Source organism: Nycticebus coucang, chromosome 5 (assembly GCF_027406575.1).
Source record: "Nycticebus coucang isolate mNycCou1 chromosome 5, mNycCou1.pri, whole genome shotgun sequence".
Taxonomy (NCBI): domain Eukaryota; kingdom Metazoa; phylum Chordata; class Mammalia; order Primates; family Lorisidae; genus Nycticebus; species Nycticebus coucang.
Genome location: NC_069784.1, coordinates 127,251,410 through 127,275,162, shown reverse-complemented (window position 1 = coordinate 127,275,162; position 23,753 = coordinate 127,251,410). Strand labels below are relative to the sequence as shown.

At 40.5% G+C, this 23,753-nt stretch overlaps 1 protein-coding gene across 6 annotated transcripts in view; it reads right to left on the bottom strand.

The window, feature by feature from the left end:
* Positions 1–7,660: 7,660 nt before the first annotated feature.
* Positions 7,661–23,753, bottom strand: part of ARMT1 (acidic residue methyltransferase 1) — a 205,892-nt gene continuing 189,799 nt past the window's right edge. For all 6 annotated transcript variants that reach the window (XM_053592417.1, XM_053592418.1, XM_053592419.1 and 3 more), the window contains 2 exons: positions 22,998–23,215; positions 7,661–10,634 (listed from right to left, as the gene is read on the bottom strand). In XM_053592417.1, coding sequence (XP_053448392.1) covers positions 23,015–23,215 — 201 coding nt within the window. In that variant the 3' untranslated portion in view covers positions 7,661–10,634; positions 22,998–23,014. The remainder of the gene's footprint in view (positions 10,635–22,997; positions 23,216–23,753) is intronic.

Sequence of the window (23,753 nt, the reverse complement as noted above, 5' to 3'; positions counted from 1 at the left end):
CTCATTTTAAAATAAATTTGTTTTAAGTATACCTTGTAACAGATCTTTTGGTAGGAGTGGGAGGGGGGCCTGCTTAGCATCCATTCTTGCCTTCTAAGACCACTTGCTTTCCTTCTGGAGAATAAGAAAATAAAAATTCCCCCACTGTGAACAGACAGGCTTGATAGAATTCTAAATTAAGAGGCTGTCATATTTCCAAGCCAAATGCATCCACAGGGTTTATCACTGGCAACTTCAGTAAGAACATTCCTCTCAGAGCCAAGGCATAATGACAGAACTCAAGCTGCTCTAATCAGACCCTCTGCCCAGGGACTTTACATCCTGATCAGAGATACAGTGAAGGAAAGATGGCTGGAGGCTATTTATTCCCAAATGCCCAAATGGCTCTTGTTGACCTAATTTCAGGGGTTTTTTTAATTAACAAATAAAAATTGTAAATATTTATTGTATAAGACATAATGTTTTTGAACTATGTGTACATTGTGGAATGGCTAACTTGAGCTAATTAACATATGCATTACTTGACATAGGTATCAATTTTCAGGGTGAAAACACCATATCTACATTCTTAGCAATTTTCAAGAATTTAATACATTGTTGTTAACTATGATCATCATGTTGTACAATAGATCTCTTGAACTTATTTCTCCTATTTACCTGAAACATTGTATCTTTTGACCAACATCTCTGGAATGCCTGCGTCCTCCCCTCTCCCCATCTTGGTGACCACACATTACTCTCCACTCCTATGAGGTTAACTCTTTCACACTCCAAATATAAGTGAGATCCCACCGTATTAGTCTTTCTTGTGCCTGGCTTATTTCATTTTATATTTCAACCTGGTCTTCTAATTGCTTGTTACTCTATGATCTCCTGAGCACCTGCCCAATATAGTTCCCTTTGTTTGAGTTGGTCAAAGCCAGTGAACAAAGACACGTAACTGAGTAAATGATGTCTTATCCATCTCCACTCCAAAACAAATATTTAAGTGAACTTTTCCTACTATGAACTCCCTAAAGTTAGATACAGTTGGTAACTTTCATTTCGTTGAGTGAATTGCTCAAATTAAAAATTTTCCCAACTCCATCAAAATGTAATAGTAGATTCTTCTTATTTTTGTCTGTTAGGTCTCCAGGCTGATAATTTTACCAACCAGTTTTATCTACTGGATTTTTTTTTTTTTTTTTTTTTTGGCCAGACCCACTTTATGATTATTGGTTTTGCCTCAGGAAAATTCTCTATCAACACTAAAAAACTTAAAACTTCTGCTCAAAATTCCCCAGCACTTTGCCTAAGCAAAGGAAGGATTGTTTTTTAAATCAGGAAAATTACTTGTGGATAAGACCATAGACTTTAGAATTGGACAGAACAGATTTGAAGTGTGTCTGCCCTATAAGCCAGGACTGAGATTCAGAGCTCGTGCAATTTACCTGAACTCTTTCAGCTTCTCTTTCCTCCTTTGAAAAGCAAAGGTAATCACATTGTCTTGTGGATTATTTGGAGTTATTAAATAAGAATTTCTGCAGTGCTCCTAAAACCATGTCAGCAAAGAACAGTGACCCACCAAACCCTTGTCTATGCATCAGACAATTCAAAGAAGAATAAAAAGAATAATAATGGGAAAAGAAAGGGGGAAAGGAAGAAATAGAAGGAGGAAAATGTTTTCTGGCTTCTCTTGTGAAAACAGAAGAATTAAAAATGCTTCAAATTTTAAAATTCTTGTATAGACATGATCTTAGTTTATCCTCACAACAGGCTCATAAAATAAGTAAAACAAATATTATTTCCTCTGCTGTAGTAAGAAGAAACTGAGGCACCCTGCCAAGTTAGAGGCAGACCCAGACCCAAAGTTCCAATCCAGCCTCTGTGGCTCCCTATGCCCCATCCACATCTTTCAGGACATTTGTAGATGACGTCTACAACTAGCAGGTTTAGAAATATCTCCCCCCATGCCAGAAATCAGCATGGCTGCCATCAGTATTGTTACCTGAAAAATCTCTTTGGCTGTGTAAAAATTTAGGTTGTTTTATTGGTACATAGTAGTTTTACATATTTATGGAATACAATTTCTTTTATAGTTCAAAATAGCTGGAAGAGAAGAATTGGAATGTGCCCAACATGAAAATAGGGTTTTTATATGTGCATGAAAGTAATAATATCAAAATTGTCCCCTAGTCTGGTTATAAAATAATGGAAGGTATACAAACATAAAATTCAGATTATTATGTTTGTGCCTAGTGGACACAACGTTTCTCATCAGAGACTGCGTATTATATGACAGAACATCCTGAGCTGCGTGAGCTATCAGATCAGGGTGGTCATGTGCTTATGTTTCCTGCTAGGATGAAATCTGACTTCTGAGCGCTCCTCTGTTAGAGGAAAGATGGCCTTGTAAAAAATTATGTATTCCATCTTCTGTGATTTCAATATCTCATTTGGGGTAGGAAGAACAAATTTTTCTAGAAAGCGTACCATTGTAGTAAAGCAATGAAAAGCGGTATTTACATTCCATCATAGAATAATAGCTGGCTATCATCACAATTTTGATAATTCAATTAAAAGCTCATAGTGAATTTATCAAAACATTTAATCTATAAATTAAGATGTGAATTCAAGGAAAGCTCATAAAATGTTAGATTTAAAGACACATTAGAAATTATTACTTTAGTGCAGTGACTCAAACCTTTAATCCTAGCATTTTGGGAGGCCAAGGCAAAAGGATCACTGAAGGCCGAGAGTTCAAGACCAGCCTAGGTGAATTAGTGAAACCCTGTCTACAAAAAAAAATAAAAAGAAAGAAAGAAAAATTAGCCAGGTGTGTGGGGGGGGTGCACCTATAATAGTTTCATCTACTCAGGAGGTTGATGTGGGAGAATCACTTGAGCCAAGGGGGTTGAGGTTGCCTTGTGCTACAATGATGCCACTGCACTCCAGTCTGGGTAACAGAGCAAGGTGCTTGAAAGAAAGAAGAAGAAAGGGAGGAAGGAAGGAGGGAGGAAGGGAGTAAGAAAGGAAGGGAGGAAAAAAGGAAGGAAGGAAGGAACGAAGGGAGGGAGGGAGGGAGGGAGGAAGGGAGGAGGGGGAAGCGAGGAAGGGGGGAGGGAAGAAGGGAGGGAAGGAAAGGAGAAAGAAAGAGAGAGGGAAAGAAAGAAAGAGAGAAAAGAAATGATTACTTTAACCATACCTCTCTTATCCATTTTTAGCTCATGAATCTTAAGATCAGAGAGAAACTTTCTAAGCTAACATGACCCAGAGCAATAAGATAGTGGGAAGATGTCAAGCTCTGGAATCTAAATTTGAATTGTGTCTCTACATCATGCTATTTCTATCATCTTTCTTGTTTCATTTAATAATCTACACATACTGTATAATAAATTATATGTGGCCACTTCGGAGAAAAATATTCCAACTATTCTCTCATAGTTTTTAAATGGTATAATGGTATATAATGAGAATCACCCAAAATGCCCTTTGTAAGTGCTAATTGCCATGCAAATGTTAGGTATTAGTAACAGGACACTGAGTGATAGAAAGTTCTTACTGTTTTCTCAAACTCTAGGATTCCACAGAGTTCCTGAAAGCGTGAGATTGTCTTATTCATCACAGCATCATCAAAACCTATCACGATGCCTACATATGAAAGGCACTCAACAAATACCTGTTAAATTGGTGTGCTATTTTTGGAAATCATGTAGTCAGAATGAATTAGTTTCTGTAATCCACAGTATTAGGTAATTGATGATTTTTCTTTTGATTCTCAAAGAAAATCTCTCTGACCACTAAGACAGGATTTTATGTCATTGATTTAAATTAGGTAGGAGGAAAACAAGATGGTGAACTGAACCACCTCTTCCCAACTCCATAACCCTAATAATGGATGAAAAAAATGTAAACTCAAGTTTATATTTTCTATTTCTTAAGTATCCTTCAGCCACATTCTGAGAAAATCCTTTCACTTGGTCTTTAAGCTCATTCACTCACCACTCACCTGTTCCATTGTTCTGTTATTCATCTCATCTCCTGAAATTTTCTGTTTCTCAACTTCAAGTTTATATTTTCTAAGCCTTTACTTATTCCTCTGTTATGAAGGCAGCATCGCTCACACCTCTCTGAGGTGTTTATAGATCTTGAATAGTACCTATTCTAAGGTCTGGATCTTTTCTATTAACTCTGTTTTCTCTGTTGAATTTGAACGCTTTTTCCTTCAGTGATGATTCTGCCCTCCCCCCTGACCCCCAGATGTTTAGTCTTGGTTACAGGCTTATCTTTTCACTTGAGCTTTGTCATTAGCTCATCTGTGAACACTGCACTTTTTTTATCAAAATCTGGGATGTGTTGCCACAAAGTGAAGGGATGGCTAATTTGGGGGCACAGTGTCCCCCATTACTCTTCGGTGATGCCAACCTGGGAGGGCATCCAAGCCTGTCCGAGCCAAGCCCCACACTCACCACTACTGCTGCAGGGGTCCATCTTGCTGTTTCCTACTCGGGTGTGGCTGCCTCCTCCTGCAGCTGGTCCTCAACGAGGAGTGCACTCTGCTTCCCTCCTGGTCCACTCTCTGATGAACATCTTTGGGGACTGCTGATGCCTCTCTGACACCCCTTCCTATGCCTGTCTCCAGCTGTCCCCCTTCTACTAGTACATCTCATCACACCTGTTTGGCAGATCAGGGCTCTCTCATAGCTCTTTGAACTATTTCTTGCAGTATTTACTAACTAATTTTTTAAGTGTCCTTTTTAAATAAGATACAAAAATTCTAATATTTGAAAATAGGAGTGCCTGAAAGAAAGAATAGGGAAAATGGGAAAGAGGGTATAATCAGAGCAGAACTAGAGAAATACTCCAGAACAAATGAAAAGTCCTCAGACTGAAAAGAAGAGAGGAATAAAAAATGAATGACAAAATATAGGACTGTAAAAGTTTATGAACACTAAATATAAAGAGAAATTCCTAAAGTCTTGCAAAGAGAGAGAAAAATAAAAATATACTATCAACTAAAGAACAGAATGAGATCAACATCAGACTTCTCTTTAATAACTATGAAGGAAAGATGACAGTTGAAAGGAAAGGTCGAAAGTCAAAGTATAGATATTGGGCTGGACACAGAGGCTCACGCCTGAAATCCCAGTACTTTGGGAGGCAAAATGAGGTAAGAGGATCACTCAAGTCCAGATCAAGACTAGCCTGAGCAACACAGAAAGTCCTCATAAAGAAGAAGGCCCTCACTGAATGTGATCCCTTGACCCTGGACTTCTCAGTCTCTGTAAATATAAGAAATAAATTCTTTTTCTCTATAAATCACCCAGTTTCAGGTATTCTAAGTAACAGAAAACATACTAAGACATGCTTAAATACTTACGAAATATCTATGTTATTAAATACCATGGTGGATACCACAGGGAGAAGTACATGGGCACTAAAAGGTAGATGTGTGGATACTGAAAAATCTACAAGATATCCTATCAAGTGATTTTGGGGGACTGAACTGTGTCCCTCCAATATTCATATGTCAAAGCCTTAATCCTCAATTCGGCTGTATTTAAAGAGAAGGCCTTTAGGAAAGTAATTAAAAATTAAATGAGGTCATAAGGGTGGGGCCCCAATCTGACAGGACTGGTACCCTTAGAAGAAGATACCAGAGCTCACTCTCTCTCTGCATGTGCAAAGAGGCCACACAGGAGGACACAGCAAGAAGGCTCCACCAGCAACCAACACTGTCAGCATCTTGATTTGGGACTGCTGGCATCAGAACTGTGAGAAAATAAATTTCTGTTGTTTAAGACATCCAGTCTGTCATGTGAGCACACTAATAATACAATAATTAAAGCAGGATGTAGTTTAACACACACAATATAATGCCACTTAAGTTCAAACATGCTTTCAAATCTACACATTTGTATTTCTCTCTGTTCCACACACACACACACTTACATATATTTATAAAATTGATAACAGCTCGGATGCAGTGGCTCATGCCTGTAATCCTAGAACTTTAAGATTGAGGTAGGAGTTCAAGATCAGCCTGAGCAACATAAAGAGATCCCCAGCTACTTAGGAGACATAGGCAGGAGGATTACTTGGGCCCAGGAGTATGAGTGTAAGGCTGCAGTGAGCTATGATGATGCCACTGTACTCTATCCTGGGCATCAGAATGAGACCTTGTCTCCAAAAAAAAATTGATATCAGTGATTATATTTGGATGGAGAAATGTAATAGAGATGGTGAAGGGAAATTTAGCTTGACCTGATTTTTTTTAATATGCATGAGAAGAACCTATTTATATATTATTTTCATACAGTGTGTGTGTTTGTGTGTGTTTTAAATTCAAGTATAGAAATTCTCTTTTTTTTTCCCCATGGACTATTAGGAAATATTTGAGGCTTCATAATCACTGCACAAGTATTACATATGCAGAATCTAGAAACCCCTTCAAAGATCAAGTTGCAAAGAAATCACTTCTAGGGATTCTGGTTCTATTTATTCAACAGAAGATAACTTCCCAGTTGTTAGGAAAGAATCCATAGAATACCTTCTTCCACTAAACTTTCTAACAGATGAGAGGGCTCATTCAAGATAAGTAGGTAAATGATAGAAAGATAGATAGATGATAGATAAACAGAGAAGAAATACACACATACCTATTCAACAACTGTCTAGATATATCAAAATATGTTACACTCTAATTTGTAAGTTGCTGTCAGTGTGACCCAGACCAAGCATCAGACAGAAAACCTCCCTGTGTTTTCACAGCAGGTTTTACAAAGGGAACAGACAGGTCATGCAGAGTGGTGAGAACTGAGCTATCATTCTTTGAATGTGGTAGCCGATTCTACCCTTGAGACTCATGTTAAACAGTCTGTAAAGACCAAGCCTAGAATAAAAGCGATTCCTCCAGCATCTGAGGATCATGTCCCACTGAAGCAGTCTCACTTTCAAGGGACATGTTTACTGAAGATGAGATTATTTATCTGCCCATAATGAGCCATCTGCTCCAATATCTCTTCAATGGCACCTTTCAACACTAGGAGCCACATAGCTGTTCCTAATGGCTACAAGAGCCCACCTTTGAGTGCCCCTGGAAAACATTCATAAGTCACACAGTTAGCCCTTCACACTCTCTTCCATGTGAGTCCGTGGAGCAGATCTGGAGCAGGACTTAGTAATCATGTAAGCAATGGTGCTTTCGTAATGTTAGGGGTTATAGCTGTAGATAGCAAACAATTGGTTGACTAGTTGTGTGAATTAGTCTGAGTCCCAGGAGTTGGTGTTTCAGGTCAGGCTAGAACCTTGCAGATGGTCTGTAAGGACTAGCGGCCACTACCTACAGATGGTATCTGGGATGGTCCTTTTCCCACCGCTTCCCTAGGTGTAGTCAGAATATGACTGGCCCACAAAGGACATTAAGCATCAGTGTCCTTGGCCTGCAGCCAGCTACAGTAGAGAGAAAGAACATCAGTAGAGGGAGAGCTAGCCAAGGGCACCCTGTGCCAAGGCACAACTCCCTTCTGCCTCCCAGCCCCACAAATGCCTCTGGCATTCCTCCCCTGCCCAGACAAACACAACTTTATTACTTCTGTATCATGCCAGTTTATTTGTTTGACATAATAATAGCAAACATTTGTTGAGCCCCTATCATATGCCAGGCACTTTGCCCCTGTACTCTTAGTCAGTCCTCACAACTACCATAGCCCCTGAGACAGACCTTACTTATGCTGCCATTGTACACCTGGGAAGCAGAGGATTTAGGAAGATAATTTGCCCAAGATCATACGACTTGAAAGCGATGAATCAGAACTCAGAGTTGGGTCTCTCTGATGTCAAAGCCCAAGCTTTGAGCACTATGTAATGTGGCCTCGGGTGTGTTAGTGATGCAAGCTGGCCATCGAATAACACTTGAGATCATTTCTGATAAATTCAGTTTCATAAAAACTTTAGAATATTTTTAGATCATTTATTATTCATACCATATATTTATTGACTTGAGAAACATTTATTGAGAGTCTGCTATATCTTGTCCCAGATTCAGCAAAGTCTCAAATATCAGAAAGGTACTACAGCTCAGGAGCTTACCACATAGCAAGGGAAACAGACACACAAATAACTATAATGCAATGAGATGGAAGGAACACAACAGTATTTCTCAGGCTCTACTGGATTATACATGCTTTGGTAATTTTCCTAAATACATTTTTGTAACTCACAAAGCAACTTTACTGTAGTCATTTTTTATGTAAAATAATCAATTTGTTAAAGAATCAGCAATTCAACAAATCCTGTCTCAAAAATTTGCTCAAGATAGCTAAAATATTCCCATTTATTCCTTTTTAAAAATTAGATTTTATTTATACCATACTAAGATTAATTTACATATGTCAAATATTACCTTTAAAAAACTGTTCTGGGAGGAAATATTTGCAGAAGCCGTATCTGATAACAGACTTATCTAAAATACACAAAGCACTCTTAAAAGTCAACAATTTAAAAAATCCAATTTAAAAATGAGTGAAAGATTGGAACAGGCACTTCACTAAAAATGATACACAGATAGCAAATGAGTGTATAGAAAGATGATCAACATCATACATGATGAGAATATTACAAATTAAAACAATAATAAGATGCAAATGTATATCTCTGAGCGTGGTCAAAATCCAAAAGCTCTCCAAATACTGGGGAGGATGTGGGACAAGAACTCTCATTCATTGATGGTGGGAATGTCCTTTTGGAAAACAGTTTGGCAGTTTTTTATAAAACTAAAACTAAATATACTCTTACCATAGGATCCAGCAATCATGTTCCTGTATTTACTCACATGAGTTAAAACTGAATGTCCACAAGAAAACTGCATGCTAATGTCTATAGTAGCTTTATTTATAATTACCAAACCTAGGAAGCAGGTTTGAGATGGCCTGCAATGGGGGATGGATAAGTAAAGGGTGCAATATATTTAGCTACCAATCCACGAAAAGACATGAAGGATCCCTAAATGCATACGAGTAAGCGAAAGAAGCCAATCAGAAAAAGCCACATAGGTGTGAGTCCAATTACATGACAATCCGCAAAAGGCAAGCCTGTAGAGAGAGTAATAGGACGCAGGGTTGCCAGGGAGTAGGAGGGGAGGAAGGGGGATGAGACAGAGCACGCATTTTGAGAGCAATGAAACCACATGACCCTGTAATGGTGGATAGATGTCATTAAACTTTGCCAAAATTCATAGACTATCGAACACCAAGAGTGAATGAACCCTGATGTAAACTGTAGTGTCGTGCGTCAGGGTAGGCTCACTGATGGTAACAAAGGCACCTCTCTACTACAGGAGAGGCTGTGTGTACGTGGCCGAGGGAGCATGTGGGAAATCTCTGTGCAATCTCTTGATTTTGCTGCAAACCTAAAACTGCTTCAAAATATAAAGCCCATGAAAAAAACTGTCTGTTCCAAATTGATTTTTTTTGTTTTATTTATTCTATTCTCCTAGTCATTGATTAAAGGTATTTCCCCCTGAAAGATTTATAATCTTCTCTAATTTCTAAACCATTCAATTCATTTTGTCTAACACAAGGAAGAGAAAGCAATTCAGGAAATGGAAACCGAGTCGGTGGGACACAGCAGGGTGGGTGCGAGGGCCTGTGCCATCCCGGGGACCAGGAGCAGGCTTTGTGTCACATTTATTCAGCAGCCACAAGGCAAACAGGCCCGCATCCTTTCAAATACAACAAAGTTCAGTATCGTTTCGGCAACCTCTTAGAGCTCTTTTAAAATAACCCAAATCCCTTCTCTGCTCTTCTTACTAACCACATGTTTTGGAAAAACACCATTAGGGTGCAACTGGCACTGACATTTTCCAAATAAAACATTTATTTCTACAAATATAAATCATCTTGTTTTTCTGTTGTAAACACTGGTTTTGTTGGCCAACAGAAATGTGAGTGGCAATTACTGTGGCAAGGCAGTTGAGTGCCTGTGTGGGTTTCTTTCATGTTTCCATAAGCCAACAGCCCCGGGTGCTGGCTTTCCCATGGGGTGGGAGACCTGGCAGCTCCCTGGGTGTGTTCCGAAGGAACCTGGCAACAAGATGTGGGCCCGATGCAGCCGTGCAACTTTGAGCTCTTCGAAAGCGCCTCTCTTTCCCCACAGCTGTACTCTGGTGTAAGGTTATATCTTACACGTACAGTATTACCCAGACATTATGGAGAGTATTTCAGTCATCTATTGCTCCATAGTAAACCATCCCCAAAAATCTGTGCTTAAAGACAACAATGATATATTATTGCTCATGATTCTGTGGGTTGACCAGGTAGTTCTGTTCAAAACTGGACTCCCCAGTGTGGTTGCATTCAGCTGGAAAGTTGGCTCAGGGTTGGGCCCCACTGGGCCTCTCTCTGCAGGTGGTCTTGAGGCCTCTCTTTGAGAAGACGAACCTGGTCTGCTCTTCCTGTGCAGCATCTGTGTTCCAAGAGGGCAAGTCCCAGTGCACCGTTGCCCACCAAACCTCTGCCTGGAGCACACTTGCTGATGTCCCATCGCCCAAAGAAAGTCACACGGCCAAATTCAGAGTCAGTGTGGGTGGAGGAAGGAACACACAAGGGCGACGATACCAGGAGGCACGATTCACAGAGGAACAGCCGCGGAACAGTCTATACCAGAGGAAAGAGAAACAGTAGCGTTTGATCACAGTGGTTTCATCTAGCAGCCAAGGCACTAAATATAAAAACCTGAGTGGGCAGAGGAAGGGCCCAGTACGGATAACAACTAATGCAAATGAACGGGATGATGTGTCAGGCGCAGGACTAAGCATTTCCTATCCGTGATGTCACTCAGCCCTTCTACCCACCATGGAAGGTTCGTACCATTCCTGATCCTCATTCTACAGATGAGAGAACCGATCCCCAGAGATGGAAGCTAATAGCAAAGAGCATTTCAGATTAGAGTCCAGTGAGTACAACTGCAGAAGCCACGCAGTTAACACCCACGTTCCTGAACAGAATGGTGCAGAGGGCCCCACTGCAGTGAAAATGGCTTGCCTCTCAGAACTAAGCCTTAACATTAACGGGAAATCAGTCAGCCTGATTCCCAAACCAAGACGGCAGAGTGCGCCCCTACAAACACTGAAATCTCTGCCTGGCAGACATCTTTCCTCCTTGTCCAAGTCACCCAGACTTCTGAGTCACTGGGGGACACCTACAACAGAGCAGTTTCCACTCTCGTGTAGGACAGGACACAACCTGGCCAGACACCTACCTTCGGAGCCTGGAAATGGGCTGTTCCAAAGAGGAAGAAGAATAGCTCAGGACAGAGGCACAGAACAGGTCAGAACAGCCAGCCCCAGGATCTGACACCAGTCACTTCTCTCTTTGGTGCTTTCTTTAGCTTTAAAACAAGGCTAATTGCAGTGTTTGCCGATTGCTCAAAGACTTAGGGGGAGATCAAATTAGATAAAGCTTACAAAGTGCTCAACACAGTCTCTGGTACATAAATAAGTGGTAGCTATTATTATTAAGCTTAGGAGTGAGTGGTTTTTTGGAACTGTTTTGGAAACTACTATTTTCTCAAAATTCACTACACACCATCTCTGTGGACGCAGCTTCTGTGAACTATCAACAGAAACATGTAGATTACCTATTAGCTTACAAAGAAGAAATAAAGAAAGATTTTAAACAACCTACTTAGCTTAGCCTAAAAAATGTGATTCGTGCCCTCAAAGTTACAAATTATGCATCCCGTCAGTATGCGTGTCAGCTCAACCTCTGTACTGAGGGTGATCAAATCAAACGGCATGAGTGAAAAATCAGAGAATTGTGTTCTTTTTGGCCTAATATTTTACTTAATTATATGCATTTTTACCAAAAGAGGAAAACTGAAAAACAATATTAAGTGTTCAAAGTAGTATAAACATGCGTAGATTTTTTTCACAGATCTTACAAGCTTAGTATTCTTCACATTGCTACAACCATACACAATGGGCCACTGTGTTACTTCCATGTTCTACGACATGGAAGTGTTTAGGGGAGTATTTTCTGTCACTTGCTATCATAGTTCAGATTAGAGTCCAGTGAGACTTGGTTGCATAAGAAGATACCATAGACTGGGTGGCTTAAACAACAGAAATTTATTTTGCACAGTTCTGGAGGCTGGGAATACAAGACCAGGGTGCAGTGCAGCCTGGGTCTGATGGGGGCTCTCTTCCTTGGGAGTTCAAGACCAGGATGCTGCTCAGCCCAGTTCTGAGAGGGACTCTCTTCCTTGGGGGTCCGAGACCAGGGTGCCACGCAGCCCGGTTCTGATGAGGGCTCCTTTCCTGGCTTGCAGGTGGATGGCTTCTTGCTGTCTCTTCATGGTTGAGAGAAAACAGGATTCAATTTCTTTCTTATCTTATAAAGCACTGATTCCATCATGGGCGCTCTACCCTTACAACTTCCTGTAATATCATCACATTTGGGGTTAGGGCTTTAACATTTGCATGTTGGGAGACACAAAATTTCTGTTCTTCACACAAATTCTTCCAGTTAAACACTATCGCAAGCTAAAAGGAGAAAGAAAGAAAGAAAGAGAAAAAAAGAGAGAAAGAAGGAAAGGGAAGGAAAGGGAGAAATGAAACTGGAATAAAGCCTACAAATTGTCTTTTCAATTTTCTATTGCTCTTAAATATCAAGGTCCTATAAAGAGCAAAACATGGCTTGGGAAGCTTCAATATGAAACAGGCAGCCTGAACATAAAAATTTCAGTCTTGCTACGAAAGTCTGTCTTGAAGTTGTTTTTTTCTTCACTTACATTCACCTTGAACAAGTAATGAAGGCAATAGAGACCCTCTGGTACAGTAGGAGACCCAGGAAATTCCATGTTCTTCCACTTTCTACTTTAACAACCTCGGTGAGCCTCTTTTAATCCTTTTTAGACTTTTCTCCTCATCTGTGGAAATGAGAATCATAATTTCTCCACTAAGAGTTGTTATGAGGACTACATGAGTCACTGTAAGCGGAAATGCTTGGCCCTCCATTCAGCACAGATTAGATGTTTGTTAGATTGTCAAATGTTTATTTGTTCTGCTTTTCTTTTTTCAACCCAATTACCTCCAAACCTGCGCTGCCTCAGTCAAAAGTTCTTATTGAAAGCCTCAATCGCTGATAAATATAAGCCTTTACCTAAAAGCTCTACATTAAGGAATTAAATTCTTAAAAAGTGTTAACAGTGTAATTGATTAACAATTGCCTTCCAGACACTAACCATGCATTTCACATTCAATACATTCTGCCCTGCCCTTAGAATTAATTGTTAGGTTTTACACCTACATACAAAACCAGGTAGTAGACTTAAAGCCAACTAATGTTTTTTAGGGGTACAACAGTTGATCCCAAAATCACACTACAATGCATTGGCCATGAATGCTGCCTTGAGAGCTTAATCCATCCTCTAACAAAAATTACAAGGTAGAGAGTGATCGCCCTTTTCGTCAGTTTTCCTGCGAGGTAGATGTCAATCAGGTCATTACAACACAGAGCTATCACAACACTCTCGTTTACAAATGGAGAAACTGCTGCTCCAAGAACTAGAAGCCACACTCCTGATCACTATCCACGATATCACATTACTAAGTCCCTTCTGTGAACAGCCTCAATTTCTTTTAATTCAGGGACAAAGAAGGGAGCAGTTTAGAATAGTGGCTGTTATGGATTGGCACTCAACATCCATTTCCCCCTTCTCATAGTGCAGGGTTTTTTCCTTCCAAACTGCCAGCTACCATCCATTAGTCCATCAAGAAATCAACTTAGTGCATCAAGGCCGGCATTTCTTAATGGAATGGAACAGCGTCGAGTGACATGGCACTGCACGGCCTGCACTAGAATAGAAACCATTTGGGGGCTTTGCATTGTCTTGAGAATCTTTTATTCCAGGAAGGCATGCAGATAACTTTGTGGATGTGTGCGCAAAGTGAATGTTACCATAGATTATGTCAAAAGTTGGCAAAACACTCTCCCAGCAGAGCTTTCTGCACCTCCAACACTAAGAGACTCAATACGATGCTTCCTGGAATCCTTTGGGACAAGACTGCAGATGTAATGAAGGTCCAGCCACTCAGAGACTCCAACGTGAGATCTGGAAGATGGTAGTGGTCACTCTTAACTGCCACAGCTATTCCTGTTCACAGCATGTGGTGGACGCTCCTGGTTCTCTATGGCATCATTAGGAACACATCTAGACTGTGGTCACTAGATTCCTGGGTCCAGAAAGGCAAGGGAGAGGGCACGCATTTCCTGGCCCAGACAGCAGCAGGTGCAGTGAGGCTCTGGACTCAGTAGCAGGAGGGGAGGCAGCCTGAAAGCAGCAGCTTCAAGACCCTGGTGGTATCAGTGTGACTCTGGATCCACCAGCTTTCCGATCAGAGAGGTAGCAGCAACTCTCTTTGTGGCTTAGTTCTGTGGTATCCTTTGGGAGCTGCTGTGGAAAGTTCCACCTCAAGTCTTTTTCTTTAGCCCTAATATCATTCCTGAAGCCACTTAATACATTATAACATCCCTTCTTGCCTCAGCTACTAGAAGTAGCACCTGTCCTGACACTGTACCCTGCTGCAACTGCCAAGAAAGAAAAAGACAAATCTTTTTCAGGATCTCAGCATTATACTGGAACCTAGTTGTAAATTCCCATGGAGAATTCTGAAGAGATGCAAACAAATGAGTAATTATAAGTCATAGATATTTTTGTTCTGTTTTGTTCTTTGTGGGTCTGTAGCAGCAAATGATCAATAAGTACTTGTGGGCTGACTGATAAACCACACGAGGAAGTTAACGGGATGGCTTCGTATCTTCATAATGAGCTGCAAGGAGAATGAACAAGTCTGTCTTGTTCAGGTTCCCTGGAAGACTCTGAAACGGAGATTTGTATGTAGAAGGTTAGTCGAATTGCACATTTGGGAACAAAACTTGCAAAAAGTAAGAAAGCAGGATCGGCAGAGGAGTCAGCAGCCCTCTGATGCAGTTACAGCAAGGGCTTGCACCAATCTCATGGGGATGGGGATTCTGAAGCTGAAGTCACCCCTCAGATGACCCTTCCTGCATTGAGGGAAGAGGGCCAAGTTCCTGTAATCCCTTCATTGACCAGTCTCGGCATGAGAGCCACCCTTGGAGAGGGCCTGTGACCCAGGATGAGATAGCTCCCTTCATCTGAGGGCAAGTCCTTGGCAGGGACTCAGCTGTGGGTTGCCAGGAGCCAACAGCTCTAGGCAGCTGGAGAATGAGTGCTTCAGTCCTAAGGGGGAGCTGGGGCTTGCCACAGCGTCTGCTGCAGACCTCAGACAAGCATTTGCCTTTGTCATGCCCTCATAGTCTCCCAGATGCTTTGTGAGGACATTCAGTCCCACCCTATAGGAAAACAGGAAAAGTATGTTTTGAGTGTGTAAATGACTTTCAGCGTCATAGTAACAATAAAATCCATCTTCCACTCAGCAGTTACTCCAGGTAGGCATATTTTTCAAATAGAACTTTCTGAGTCTAGAGCCAGAAAGCATGAATCTAGGCTCTGTCCCTAATTTCCAGGTCAACAATGAGTACAACCTCTCCACTTTTATTTATTGGCCATTACCACTTGAATAGTAGCATATTTTTAATCCTTTTTCCTACTTTCAGCTAGGTCAAGAATTAACCACAGATTATCTAAAGGAGTCCAGGGGTATGTAGGTTTTAAAATGAAAAACTCATGGGACCAGGAGTCAGGATACCTGGGGCTTCCACACAATGCTGTCAATTCATTCTCTCTCTCTCTCTCCTCTCTGTTTTCAGGAAATACACATAATCATTATTATATAGATCAAAAAAGGTAATGTACGTGAAAACATTGCAATAAGTAAAAGTCATAAGACATCTTTAAGCTATTATCATTATTAGTCATCTCCCTACTTTATAATAACTCACACATATCATTATGCTATGAGAACCCATTTAAATCAGCATAAAGTTTAAATCCTGTGACACAAAGAAAGAAAGATCCAACCCATGTGAATATCCAAGCTCCATCCCATCAGCTAAATTAATCAGACATTCAACAAAGGTTCATTGACTATGGGGCAAGCCGTAAAGGTGCAACAAACAAACCTTCAGGAGGCAGCGTGGAAGAGCACAAATAATGTGGACTGGAAAGAATATTACCTTAGATTTAAATTCCAACCTAGATGGCTATAGCCTACCTATCTCTGAGCCACTGTGTTTCTTTGTCCATGAAAGGAGATGTTTCAATGAGGAGCTGTTGTAAATAAGTGCTGGTTGAGTTATGTACAAGATGCCACAGAAACCCACAGGTGGGCTCCCTAACACAGCTTTGGGGTATCAGAGAAAAATGTTGGGTGGAGGTGACATCCCACCTGAGTTCCTGGGATAAACAGAAATTAGTCAAGTGAGAGGAAAAAAGACAGTCCAAAGGGTCAGCAGTTGCAGAGCCCTGCAGGTTGAGAGAGTACAAGGGAAGTTGCAAATGCTGTTTTGTAGAAGGCATGACATTCCTAGAAAGAAAGGAGAAGTGAAGACCCCTGTGCTCCACGCCAGCAAGGCTAACTTTATCCAGAAAGTGAAGAAAAAGCTGAAGGGCTCAGAGCAGGGAATTACAGGATCATATTTGTATTCTTAAAAATGATCTCTCTGCCCTCAATGGAGAAGGAAGGGGACAATCCCTAGTTCCAGGAACACCACGGTCAAGGCTGGGTGAGACATGATGGGGTGTAAACTACACTGGTGTCAATGCAGAAGGAAAGACTTGGATAATACGGGAGGAGATGGGCAGCACCTGTGGCTCAAAGGAGTGGGGCACCGGCCCCGTATACCGGAGGTGGCAAGTTCAAACCGAGCCCCGGCAAAAAACTGCAAATAATAATAATAATAATAATAATAAGGGAAGAGGCCAGAAGTGGAATGGACAGAGCTATGTGATTTATCAGTGCAGGAGTGAGAGACAGGGAGAAGTCATGGGCCCTCCCAATAACCTGACTCGGACATCTTGGCATGTATCAGTCACTCCCTGAGGCAGGAAGCCCAAAAGTGATGTAGGTTATGAGGGCAAAGGTGGGCAAGTGGGAGAAAATGTTAGAGGCAGAAATTATAAATTCAGTGTTGGATATGTTGGGTTTTAGATGCCAGTAGGATAAAATAGTATTCACTGAGCATTTGTATCTTCCTGGCTCTGAGCAGTGCAAATTATATAATCAATTCATTGAATCCTTACTAAGACCCTGTGAGCAAAATACTCATGTTGCTCCTACTACAATCTTGAAGTACACAGGTTCAAAGGGGTTAATCAACTACCCAAGCTGCACAGTGGAGCCTGTATTTGAACTCAATTCTAATTTGCTCAGTTCCCACACACATCTCCTCCTTCTATCCTACTGCATTCGTGGGTGTGAAGATCAGGACAGGAATCTGATCTAGAGAAATAAAGATTAGCACCATCATAAATGGTAATTAAAACCCACAAGAACAGTTGGAACTCATTGGAAGTATTTACAACAATGATAGCATGCATTGAGTACTCCCTATGTGCTGGGATATTTTCTAGATGCTTTATTTATATATTTTCTAGATACATTATTTAAACAAGCTTATAAGGTAGGGTATTCATTTCCAAAGCTGCCTTTAAAAAAAAAAAAAAGGTTCTACAAATTGAGTAGCTTAAGACACAGAAATTTATTGTCTCATAATTCTAGAGGCCAGAAGTCCCAGTCCCAGATCAAGATGTCAGTTGGGTTGATCCCATCTGAACACTGTGAGGAAAAATATGTACCATTTTCTTTCTTAGCTTCCAATGATTTGCTGGCAATTCTTGGCAATACTTGGCCTATAGATGCATCACCCCAGTGTCTGCCTTCATCATAGATGGCATTCTCTCCATGTGTGTGTCTATCTCAGGGTCCAAATTTCTCTTTTATAGGAACACCAGTCGTGCTGAGTTAGGGTACACTCAAATGATCTCATCTTAACTTGATCATCTGTGAAGACCCTATTTCCAAATAAGGTTACATTCACAGGTACCAGATATTTGTACTTCAATATCTTTTATGGGGACACAATTCATCCCATAACAGGTAAGTATTACCTCTATTTTATAGGTGAGAAAACTGAGGCTCACAGAGACAAGTGACTTGCCAGAGGTCATAGGGCTAATGCACTGAAGAATGTAAGAAGTATGAGGAGACCTAGGACAGACCCCAAAGAATGCTCACGTCCAAGGCACAGACCCCACTCTGCAACCACAGTGGACTGAACCAGAAATGGCGCCTGATCCAAGGGCAACCCATACACAGACTTGTCATTGACCTACAAAGTGACATGGTACAAAAGTGCTGTTCAACAGGCATTCCTTATACTGAAGAATGACTGTCTAAACCAATCGGGGTCCCCCTGCAGAGGAGACACGTAGGAAGAAAGAACAGGAGCAGTCAATGGTGGGAACAGAAATGGCAAGACACAGAAGGGCCAGGAAGCATCAGAACATGTGCACAAGGCAAGCCCACAATAAACAGAAGGTAGAAAGAAGAGTGGAGAGACAATGGATATCAGCGGAAGCAGCAGGTGCACAGGCAGGGGGAAGTTGAGCATCATCATGAGATCAAAAAAACTTGGATTTGTGGGAAAAATAAGAGGACCCAGACACCAGAGCCACTCTGTGCCCTGTGCTATCCCTCCAGCTCTTAGACAATCAGCCATGTTCCAGTTTCTGGGACATCGACGATTCCACATTGAGTTCTGACTGTATGGTCAAGATTCCCACCCACATTAATATCCATACTTATTCCTGCATTCACCTTTCATTTCATTTTATTAGGATCTTAAAATTATCTAACTCAAACACCCAGAGAGGAAGGAGAAAAACCAGGTGAATTTCAATCATGGAAGCTAGTGGAGAAGAATATTTCAAGAGGAAAATGCTTAACTGGATCAACAATTACAGAAGGATCATGTAAGATAAGCACCTTAAAAGTAACAAAGAATTGCTAATAAAAGTGCAAGAGCAGGACGAATGGAGACAGAAGCCAAACTCAACGAATGATGGCAAGAATGGGAGGCGAGACCAGAAAACAACATACGGGGCACTTGGCAGGTGCCCCGCTCTGATGAGGAAGGAGATGAGGCTCTAGGCAGAAGTTCTCATGGAGTAGAAGGAGTGATTTGTTTTTAAGACCAGAGAGATTTAAATGCTAATGGCACGAAGCCACTGATGAAGGTGAGGGTGACAACATGGAAGACAGAGGAAAACAATGCAATGGGGGAAGGTGCTGGGGACATAAGTGCCTGGGGAGAGGAAATAACCTGAGACAAGGGCAGGGTGGGAGGCAAGGGTTGGGGTGGAGGCACAGAAGGCTGTATTAAGATGTGACATTGAAGGTGTTTGCTGTAATGGCTTCTATCTGCTGGGTGAAATGGGAGATGAGATTGTCGGCTGAGAGTGAAGAGGAAAGAGAAACGCTGAGAGCTTTGAGGGAGGGAAGAATATTTGTAATAGTCATTTTGGAAAATGGCAGTGAGATCTACCAGGGAAAACAGTGCAGGATTACCAGTCAGTGTGGAAGGCTCAAGTGAGGTCAAAGGACACAAATTTGGGATGCCACTTAGCTGTGATTTCATCTGATTTTCTCCAGCCTCATGCAGTAGGGCAGGAAAATCTTCAGAAACATTGATAGTTGGGATTAATTCAAAGTTGAGGACAGAAAGTCAAGGGAACAGGAGTTAAAGTTGTTAAGAAGAGAATGATTAAAGAAATGGACTATAATATCTAGGCTAGCTCTAGACTGGCAGGGCTAGCAGGGCAGAAATACAAGACCCAAGGAGATGCAGAGTCTCAAAGAACATGTATTTGAAAGTAAGAGGCAGAATCCTGGGAGGATAAAAGTTTGCAGAGATTTAAGATTTTAGAACTGGAAACATTCTAGATGATGAGAAGGTCCTGATGTGACCGAATGTGCATGTGTGTGTCTGTCTAGCTTCTCTTCTTCGGGAGAACTGTCCCTCTGTGGTTACACATGAACCTGGTTGCACAGATAATCCTAGAGCCTCATCCACCCACCCTCACTGGCAGGACATGAGATGCAGTGTTGTGAGTTCATCCCCCTGGCTACAGTGATTGGCTCAAGATGGGTACACACAGCCAAGACGCCTACAGATTATTTGCTGAAGTCTTAAGTAGAGGCTATTATTAGATAACCACAAGAGGACGAGAAGAAACCTACATGTATATCAGTTAACAGGATCCTCAAAAAAGTGATTTTCTTTTTAATAAAGGCAAAGGAATAACAGTACAGAAGCCACATGGGGAAAGAGAAGTATAAAGACTCCACTTGCTAATAAGAAGCTAAGTGGAATGTTCAATAACATGGATATAATCTCTAGTGCACACACTGGGCAGGGCCTTCCAAGCCAAAGGTTATGTAACCATGAAATACACTTCCCCAGGGAAAATCTGACTCCACTCTAAGTCCTAAATATTATTACAATACCAATAATTGAAACTTCCTTAACAGTCCCTCAATCCACCACCCCCCAGACCGTGAATCACTTGCTGTTCATCTATAAAACAAACTATAAGGTAAAACTGAAAATTTAGATTCATCAAGCTTAAATATTCTTTCCTAAGTGAGAGATTTTATGCATGTATTTAGTTGTCTCAGATCATGACCAGAATAACAACCTCAGTAGCAATTATCACTCAAGTGTATTTGGTAGAAGAGTTAGTATTAAATATTTTAGAGGCTTATGTAAAAATCACATCAATCTAATGAATTTTATTGGACAATATAAAATATACATGGATTATAGAAGAAGAAAATCTAACATAAAAATTCAGAGCTGGCCTGCCAACTCTGTGGTGAATGCCACAGAGGGGAATCCAACAACCAACTGGTATTTCAACAAGGAGGAAAATGGCATCATTAAAGGATTTCCGATTTGTCAAGTGACAAATAGCTGATGTGTGCACAGACCATACACATGTACAGACTTTGTTTTTCTCATTTCATATACCCATTCCACTAGAATGCCCCAAGGATTATATTCAGACATTTTTACTATTTCTGCATGTGTTAAATAAAGATTATTGAATATATGCTTCAGTCATACAGTATTAGTGTTATATAAACGTAGTTGGGTAAGTGGAATGTAATTTCATGTAATAAAGAGAAGATACAGTAGGTGACCACTGTGGATGAATCTTGATATATAATTAATAACAAGTCAAAAATGAAAAACTTACAATATGCTTTGTAATTAAAATAGCTTGAATCATATAGAAATTAAATTTACAGAGAAAATATATCACTTGGTAAAGATCGTATTTGAGGGCTGGGGCACACCTTCCCCTGCCCCAACCATAGCCTGCTCCCGCCCTCTGCATGGTCTGGTATCCAACTGCAAGTGACAAACGCATTTGCTTTCTTTTAGACTTTTACTTTCTCTCTCTCTTTTTCTCATAATTCAGTCTACATTTCACACATAGTAGTTTTCTTAAAAGATCTTCACTTTTTCCCTCTATTTTATAAAGGGGTATCCAAACAGGCCAAAGGCCACGTGCAGGTTATCTGAAGCCTATTTTACTATCTGTGGTGTCGGATAGTGAGAAAATCATGCAGGCACCTTTTTTTTTTTTTTGCTCATCAGCTTTCATAAGTGTTTGTGTATTTAATATGTGGCCTAAGACAACTCTTCTCCCAACATGTGGCAGAAAAAAGAATTAAAAAGTTTGAACACTCCTGCTTGAACTCTTGAATTTTTAATTATTTAAAGCATAACAATCTGTGCATTTATCAAGCCTAAAAAAATTTTTGAATAAGTTTTAATATCATCTAGCTTTGAGTCCACATTCAAATTTGCCCTCTTATTGCAAGAATATCCCATGCTTTTTAAAAACTCCACAGCAAGAGTGTCAACCTAAATTTTGATTGCAGTTGATTCTTTAATCTTTTAGGGAGAAGAAAGAAGCAAATGCTTTGTTTATAACGTTGACTTTCTGATAACTCACAGGCAGTTTGTTGTATATTTTTCATTTTCTCTTAATGTTTGAGTATGATAGATCTTTTTTTCCTTTTCATTTAATTAGACACTAGTGCTTCTATCACAGACAATAAAAAAAATTGTTTGAATGATAGAAATTAGATATATTGTCTGCAAAATTAACACGTCCTCAGTGACGTTAACAATGTGGTTTCCTGTAAAATAGAAATCTAAAAGGAAGGCAGAAGGTGGTAACAACTTATAATAAAATCCTGATCTTGGAAAAGTATCCCTGCTGTGAGTGCAGACTAAATGGGATTTCTTCATCTTATAGGGTTGGGTTCACATTAAAACTTTCATCTTTAAAGGACTTAGATCAGTCCTGTTCAAACATTAAAAATTACCACCAGATGCAATCTGATATCAATATTTAAAACAGGTAAGTTTCTTACAGAACCTCAGACCTATGCAGGTTCCACTGAAGTAAATTAGGTATACTGCTTTTTAAAGCAATCATATACATTACACTTTGCAAATCTGTCCCTTTTGGACTTTAACTCCTGATTGTAGGGATGTTTTCCTTCCTTTATGCAGACAGCTCCTACCAGTATCCCAGGGATTCCAGACAGACAGAGACTGGGAAATAGCAGAGAGGCCTAGCCTTTGGTGCAGAGCCAGCTTCAACGTTGGGTAGGTGACACCATCTCTGAGCCCCAGAGAGATTGCAAAATCAAAACATTACAACTTCTCCACATGGTTATTATCAGAATTAAATTGGCTAGTTAAGCTGCTAACAATAGATACCCCATAAATGTTAGTTTCCTGAAGTCTTCCAGGTCCTAAAGTGCTGGTAAATGAAATAATAGGTGTTTTGAGTGTCGAATATTTATCTAAGGCTAGCCATTTTGAGATCCTTCTTTTTGCCAATGGCATATTTTTGCTATATTATCAAAGTATACAATATTCACACAATGATCAAATTTCAAATATAAGAGGAACTTGTGAAATTGAGATTGTATCCCATCTTTTAGCACTACCTACTTCAGGAGATGCTGTGTTCAGTGAAGAAGTTCTGAGTGGCCTCGTGGGTACCTATCTTGCCCGGAAGTCACATCTTTGAGGCAGGCACAGGTGACAAAGTGATGCTGATGTGAATGGATCAGTCTTTCAAGACACTTGACAATTTCATAATCAGGAAGAACAAGATTGGTCACATTCAAGCCCAGCATCTGCGACACCACCTCTCTGAAGTCCACCAGCTGCAAGATCAAACAGAAACCCATCAACTGGGAGAAGAAAACCTATCAGCTCAACTCCCGCTAAGCCAAATGCAACAACAACATCAACAAACTGTGGAAAACCCGAGTTTGCATGAAGTAGGCAAATTATTCACCCTCTTTAGCCTTAGTTCTCTCATTTATAATAATACCAAATTACTTCCAAGTTCCTTCAGGTGCCAACCTTCAGAGATTTCATAACCACTTTTCTGATGAGCCAATTAATATGGCATTGGCTAAGTCAAGAATCCCAATACAGCAATTATGAACGAGCCTCTGGCCTCATTCCATTTTCTCACCATATATCCACCCCAGAGGGCTGTTCTGAAATTCTGATCAAATGAAAGTACAATGTATGTGCTCTGCAAACCAGGGAGTACTATACACAGGATGGTGTGGTTGTGTCGAATGGAAAATAAGTGCTTACACATTGGAATTTTAGCTGGGTGATAACCTCTTAAACTAAAAAAAGAACAAACAGCAAGAAAGTGAGAACAGGTAGAAGCAGGAAGGCTTCCAA